Source organism: Acyrthosiphon pisum, chromosome X (assembly GCF_005508785.2).
Source record: "Acyrthosiphon pisum isolate AL4f chromosome X, pea_aphid_22Mar2018_4r6ur, whole genome shotgun sequence".
Lineage (NCBI taxonomy): Eukaryota > Metazoa > Arthropoda > Insecta > Hemiptera > Aphididae > Acyrthosiphon > Acyrthosiphon pisum.
In genome coordinates this window covers 18240941-18249049 of record NC_042493.1, presented here as the reverse complement: position 1 = coordinate 18249049, position 8109 = coordinate 18240941, and the positions used below count along the sequence as shown (strand labels likewise).

The 8109-nt window shown below is 28.0% G+C and overlaps 1 protein-coding gene across 4 annotated transcripts in view; it reads left to right on the top strand.

Annotated features, from left to right (window-relative positions):
- The first annotated feature begins 1323 nt into the window (after positions 1-1323).
- The window catches only part of LOC100162689 (trehalase), a 131210-nt gene continuing 124424 nt past the window's right edge, over positions 1324-8109 (top strand). For all 4 annotated transcript variants that reach the window (XM_029491709.1, XM_029491793.1, XM_029491695.1 and 1 more), the window contains exon 1: positions 1324-1749. In XM_029491709.1, the coding sequence (XP_029347569.1) occupies positions 1730-1749 (20 nt within the window). In that variant the 5' untranslated portion in view covers positions 1324-1729. The remainder of the gene's footprint in view (positions 1750-8109) is intronic.

Sequence of the window (8109 nt, the reverse complement as noted above, 5' to 3'; positions counted from 1 at the left end):
TTTCCTTAACCCGTATGTAGTAAGTGTTTATTATATATGAGAGCAGAATCAATATAATCAATATAATAATGTATTATAATTGAAAATTAAGTGCATCAAAATAAAAATATTAATTTATATAGATAATTTTTTACAAAATCTAGCAATTGGCGTCAATTGAGATTAAATCGGTATGTAACACATCGTAAGTAAGTATACAGGCTACTATATAGATACAATTAATTAATTTTCGGTGACAGCTGACACCTGACCTACCTGGTCTATGGTATACTTATACTAATATTTTCGATTGCCAAACCATCCACATTTTCAGTTACAGGCAGAGGCGTACGCAGGATTTTTCAATGGAGGGGGGCCTTGAAAATTAATTACATTTTCATTTTTATTTTGTCCATTTTAATCATTTCCGACGTTTAGGTTAGGACGGTTAGGTAGGTACTTAAAAATGTTTGTACAACTTCAATATCTCAACTTTTCTAGTAGAAAATATGCTCTGATCATAAACTTTGTTGGAGGTTTTTGGAAGGAAATTGTTTCTAATTGGTACTTTCAGGAGGTCGAAATTGAAAATTCTCAGTATTTTTTAAAATAATCGGGAAAAACAAAAATAAATAAAACGTATTTAATGAAAATTTGTTAAAATTGTTTGGTAACTTTGGGTAGGCCGTCTTCGCTTGGATTGTGTTTGATTAATTTTAGTTTTTTTTCCTAAAAATGTCAATAAAAATTATTCGTTCGGTCAAAAAGCTTAAAATTATAATACAGGTTCATCATAAGTTTCTATTATAGCTTTTAGAAAATATTAACGATACAAAGGCACGATTATTTTTATAAGCATTTAAAGTTCAAATTTTGACATAACCACAGTTAATTTGTAGTTAAAAATGTATAAAATATTAAATTTCTATAGCTAAGGCTAGAAAATTTAATACAAGGTCTTTCATACAAGCATAGTTCATACTTTTACCAAAATTAGTGATAATTTTAGGAAAATTAGTATGCAAAAATGAATTTAACCTACCTATTTCATATTCGATAATAATATTACACAGTCACATATATGATAAGCATAATATAATTAATCTAATTATTATAGGCGGTACAAATATGCCCTAACTAAATATATTAACTATTTAGTAGTATTTACTAACTTACGTATAATACTACCGTGTTTATTTATTATAAAAAAATATTTTGTTTAACGGAGTACGAGCCACTTCCACGCCCCGACGATCGTGGCGGTTTCGATCGCGGTTATCACGTGTAGTTATCACGTGCAGTTATCACGCACCGCTCTGTTATCACGTTCGCGGGCATGTGCCGCCGAACCGCGACTTACCGTCCGCCATCGCTGGACGTCGTCCTGGACCCGCCGTTGGCAATTTTCTTGCAACTTTTCCGCATACCCCGCCCGCCCGCAAACCCTTCAAAAGGGTTGGGGTGGCGGGCACGTCGCACGCACAGACACTCCGCGCGCTCGCGTGACGGCGTCCTTACCCGCGGGCCGAGCCTTTGCACGCCGCCGCCACCATCGCGCCGCTCCGAATACGCGTTGTTATACGCTATTCGCGCGCGCACCGCGTACGGTCTTCGACGCGCCCCGTCGTGGCGTAGGTATTGTATTTTTCCGGCCGCCCTCTTCTCGTCGACCTCCGCCGTCGCGGTGCCGTTCCGGGACCGTTCCTACTGAACTGCTGCCGATTCCGACGCTGGCGTGGTCGGCGTGGACATGAAAATGCCGAAATTCAGGTACCTATGCCCGATTGACCCAGAACGGGGCCTCGTCACGTCTTGTGGGAAGTAGATGTTTTCTTTGTTTTGTTTTTGTTTTTGTTTTTGTTTTTGTTTGTTTTTGTTTGTTTTTTTTTGGTTTTGTCTTACCGGGAAGTATGTGACCTATCAGCGACCATCATTAAGTCACTTTCATGTAGTTGTCTCGAGCTGAACTCAGTCTGTTTGGAGAGAACAGTGGTTTGCTATCAAACGTCGTCGATGACCTTCCTAGTATCTACTATAGTAATTTTGCACAGGTCTAGCCGTAATCACATCATATCGGATTAAGATCTATTGGATGTCATCGAAAATTCACAAAAAATACATGTATAATAATATGTTGTCCTGCTAGTTTGTAACCGTAGACAGAAAATATTATTTTTATGCGAATTTACCATTTGCGTTACACAGTCAGGTTTGCTTGTGGTATTTAATCATTGATATTGTTGACAAGATTATGTTCTTTGATAGGGTTAGTTTAGATTGAATTTGTTAATAAACACTACATATTCCACATCACTTTCCTGTGGTCAAAACATCAATTTTTTGAATTATCTTTATGTTATCATCAAATTATATATTTTTAATTAATGCCAAATCTTTTTTTAAATATTAATGTTCTTTCTGAACAAGTGCATTAAGATCCGAGTTTTATATAACTACCTTGATAATATTACTTACAATACTTACCTACCTACAATAATTTATAAGTAGTTTATGCTTAAAAGGATCATTTGTGAAGTGTGTGTCATCTATCTCGGGTATAAATTTGGCATTCTTTAAACAAAATTAGTTCATATTTTAATATTTTATTAAATCTTATTCACCTATTTAAAACATAAAAAAAACATTCAGTTTGAGAACTTAACAATGTTTTATTATTTGTATTAATTTTTGTTTACATTGTGAATTATGTGCTTTTTATTTTAAATGATTGATTAACATTTTTATAGACATTTAAACTTAGGTTGAGTATTGATTAATGATTAAATCTACCTATATATTTTATTGTTAATATATTGTAGGTAATCAGTTTTATACAACATTTAGTAACCATCTATTATTATTTAAATTAAAAAATTGTCATTGCATAGAAAAATACATTAAAGAAAAGTATAGACAGGTACTCACATAAAAAAATAAAAACAAAATTAATTATTTAAAAAATGTTCTGTAAGAAGATAATTATGAACTCCTTAAAAATATATTCATCATATTTGAGCTTTTATATGAAGTTCTAGATTGTCCGGAGTTAACCGCAAAATGGGGTAACACCGGACACCCATATGACATTTTAGGAGAACAATGTTATTATTATAGCAGTTATCGCCGGACTATATTTCATTTTTTTAAAAAACTATTGGTGTTGAACAATTCAATTTCTTGATAAACTTTGTTAAACACATTTTAATAAGAGACATTAATATATTCTAATTAATATAAAATAATAACTAAATAAAAATAGATCTATTGATCCAAATAATAATAAAAAAAGATTTGAATTAAATAATTTAAAAATTTTAAGAAATACTAATTAATATTATATAACAAAAGAACTATATACAATTTTTATTTATTATTACGCACTAAATCAATGGTGTCAAAAATTACACACAAACACCACTTTTTTAATCTCAATGGTACTACTTAGATTTTTTTTAAAAATAACTTGTAAGTATTGATACTCATTTATGGTATACAAAATTACGAATGTTTTGAATCATAAAAATAGAGTTTTTTGAATATAAATTGTTTACCTTAATAATATTAATGTAAATGGATGCATGTAATGTCAACCAATGTAGTTTTTTCGTTTTAAATACCTACATAATATAATATTTTGTAACTATATTCTGAATTTATCAATTCCCTTATCTAAAATATCCAATAAAAATGAAAAACTTTTGTCCGAATTTACCCCGTAGATAAGTTTGGAGTTGAACCATTTTAGGGTATAATTATTTTATGCATTTTAAGTATTACATTTTAAAATATTCTACTCAAAATAATTTTTAAATATGTACTTAGTACCTATTAAAAAATACTGAATATTTATATTGAGAATAACTTATTGAATATTTCTGAATTACTGAATGTAAAATAGTATTCAACTTAAGGAAACTACTTTAATACTTTTATTCAACAACTTTATAAACTAAAAATAAAAACTGTAGGACAGGACTTCTATAACTGAACGCTCCATTAGCTGAAAACTTTGATAACTTTAATATTATATTTGTATCTTTCTATAAGTTGTCTGTACTTACATCCACATCTGATATATGATATCTACATAATTGAAATAAATATAAAGGTACCAACTGAATTTATGATAAAATGTATGTACTCAAGATTTTGGTGATTCAGTTTCAATTTGATATAATTTGCTTTATTTATGCCAATTGCTAAACATTTATTTATTTATTTATTTATGAATGGGCTGGACACACATTCTAAGTATTATATTTTTAGTTGTGTGTTATAATATTTAATAGGTTTGGGAACCCTAAGAGTTTAATTCCATGATAATCGCATAGTTAATGAATTTAATTTAAAATTACTCGAAGTACAAATGTTATTCCAATAATACATTTTTATTAATATACTTTACTACATTATTTTAATATATTTCATTATTAAAACAATTGTTATCTAGATAAATTGCACTGATTTAATCCTTGATATAATCAGTGCTTGATTTGGAAAAAAACTAGAAGGGGGAATCAGCGGATGTTTGGTGAATGAGCGTTCCACACAAAATTAACTGTCACATTACCGTGGGGAGCAAAGCTCCCCGCACCCCTTTTCAGCCACCCATAATCCCAAAAAATCATTAAATTTATTATACAAAAATATTTTTAAAGAAAAAAACACTTGTTTTTTCCTAATTTTTTTAAAAACATTAAATGTAACATTATTAATTAATTATTCTAAAAAAAAAAACAACCTACGTATTAAACAAGGTCCATAAGTTTTCATACGAACTCCGTCCCCCATGCCACCCCCCCCCCCCAAATCAACCACTGGATTTAATTTAACAAATGTAAATCATTAAATTCTGACCGATATAAATAAAATGAATCAATTAAAGATAGTATAGCTATAAAAGTATTCCTCAACTCCAAAGATATAAAGAAGATGGCTAACAATAAATTAAAAGAGTTACTTAAAATATTTCAAAAATATATATGCAATAAAATTCTGTTTTTCTAGTAGTATTTTCTACTTTGTATTACGCTATTGAGCTTATATAATTGTAGTTGATACCTTTTAATTTAATATTAGTAGAGACAAATGTGTAACTTAACCATTTCTTATTAAACAGGTACCTAAGTGACTAAGTAGGGCACCTTTAATTTATCTTTTGGTTGTACCTAAAAAGTGGCAGTCAGGAAAAGAATAGTGGGATGCAATTGCATGCGGTGCACAAAAATGTTTGTGACAAAAGAAATACAATTTTACATTCCTAAAAAATACCAAAATTGTAGATACTGTTTTTCTGTTTATTACTATTTTATACCTAATTGATTGGTTTTATTTATTTTATATAGTTATAGCAATTATTGTGTAAGACAATTTGTCTTAGACAATGAATTGTAATTTATAGTCTTCATTTGAAATAATTTGCAAATTCTTTTTTGAAAGTCTTGAATTAATATCATACATATTATGAAAAGTAAGTTTTTTCAAATATAAATTAGTAACTTAATCCATTCGCTGCTCCAGACTTACTATTACGTTCCTGTACTTTATAATGTTAATAATACTATCATTTTCCGGTAACCTTAAAACTTTAGGAAACCCTGGATCGCATTATTTTAAACTTAAATAATTAGGTCATGTATATCTCAAAATTTAAATTTAAAAAAGATTTATTTTATGTAGCTTACACAGGTTGCAGTGCATAAATAGTGTAGCAATGAAAAGATTAACATCTGAAAATAATATATTATAGTGTTTTAATATTCTAAAAAAATTCTATTATTATAGGTATGCTGTAGTAAATCATTGCTATATTGATTTAATTAAACATATTTCTAATATGCTATACAATTAAATTAATTTTTGTTCTTCAGTTTCATGAAATTTACTGCAACCTGGGTTTCATGTTATTGGTTGTAAGTACATATACAGGATGATCCATTTAACGTAAGACACTTTATCGTTTAGCCATCTACTTTTTGTATAGTAAGTGTCTTACGTTAAATGGATCACTCTATATGTAATAATGAATGTCACAATTTAAATAGGATTTAGTTAAGATACCTAGATAAAATTAGAGAACATAAATTATTATTTTCATTTGTAATAATTAATCTAATAAATACGTAATCCATTTGTATGTTGTTATACAAATAATCAACACCTGTAATTACTTACCTTATAATTTAATACAATTATGTTAAGTAATATAAAATTATATAAGTCTTATTACTTATAAGACTATTTGGTTGATAACTCTGTTGGGTAATGAAAAGAAACTACTCTTAAAGATAGATAACATATTCTGTAAAGAACAACATTAATGTAAAAATATTGTACATACTCAAAAACATTCTATGCTAAAATGTTATGTTTATGAAATTCTAAAATAATAGTAAATAATAATACAACACAATTAAAAAGAAAACTAGCTGATGACCTGTTCATAGACCAAAAAGTTGTAAAAATTTTTTTGTGAGATAATACAAATTAAAAATAATCTCCCTTGAAAATTAAAATATTCAATAAAAAGCGATGTTTAAGCACAGATAAATGAAAATGTTAATAGTCAGTAATTAATTATAAAGGAATTGTATAAACTACTAGCAGTACACACAGAAACACAAATTCTAACTATCAATAGGTACTAATTATGACCTTAAAATAAAAATATTATTTTCTTAGAATGTACATAATTAATGTTTAATAAGGCTATAAGTGGTTGATAATTGTTCTTTGCATGTTAGTTTAAAAAAGTTGTGATATATTTACGCTAATTTCACAAATAAAAATGTAAGTACCTACATAACTACTAATCATAAAGAGTTATTTCTAAAGATAATTTAAACATTGTTTTTAAACAACCAATCATATCAATCAATTTTAAAAATCTATATATTCACCAAAAAAAATCATAAACTTAAGAGACTGTCGGCGCACTATTTGTTTTCTCTCTCTGACTCACACGCAACATAGATAAAATGCGCAAAATCATTTTTTCTATGTGTTAAAGTAATCTTAGAGTTAAGTCACCCATGACAAAAAAGATAGAGAATAATACTTTTGAGAGAATGACATATCGATTTGTCTAAATATTGTCTCAAAACAATTTAAACATAATTTAAATTTACAACATTTTTTTATTTATTTTGAAAGTCGAATACAAAGTCAAATAATAATAAAATATAAAATCGATATGTCATTCCCTTAAATATTATTCTCTATCTTTTTTGTAATAGGTGACTTTACTCTAAGATTACTTAAACGCATAGAAAAAATGATTTTTCGTAAATGTGTTTTGCCTATGTTACCAGAGAGAGAAAACGAATAATGCACCAACACTCTTAAAACATTTATTGACAAATCATATTTTCACTATAGGTAAGTTACTGAATTTTAAGGGTTTGTTATATTAGATACCACTATAATACCAGATAACCAATTAGTATTAAAATAGGTAATTAATGTATCCAATATGAATTTATGTACTTTGTATAAAGATATAATAGGTTTAGGACAAGTTATACAATATACATTATTTAAAATTAATGGTTGAATCTAATAATAGATATCACTAAATTATTGAACTCGTTGTACATAGGCTAATACCACGATAAACGTATTATAAATTTTACAAAAATCTGGATTGTGTATTTAGAATTTGAATGTAAAAATATTAATTAGGTACATAATTTGACCAATTTTATTAATTATTTAGATAAGTACATTTCTATTAAAAAGTTTCTTTTTGAAAAATCAATGATGTAAAATACAATATCCACTCAAAGAATATTTTACCAGAAATTCACATTCATTTTGTATAGGAGTTTGAAACTCAATTTTAGATTCTGAACGAAGTGATGAATGTATTGATTTTACAATGATGTGTGTTTTTTTTTTTTTTTTTTTTTTTGTGTCTGACGACAACTTTTGGAGCAGTAAAAATGCTTCGATTTTCAAAAGTTGTACCTTTTCTGAAAGGAAAGTGAATCTAGTTGGTACTTTGGGGGGTCAAAAGTGAAAATTTCCCAATACTTTTCAAAAGCGGCAGGAAAAACCTTAAAAAAATAACGGAAAAACGCGAATTTTTACGCAAAACCAATTTTTGACAAAAACGAAAACTTAATTTTACTG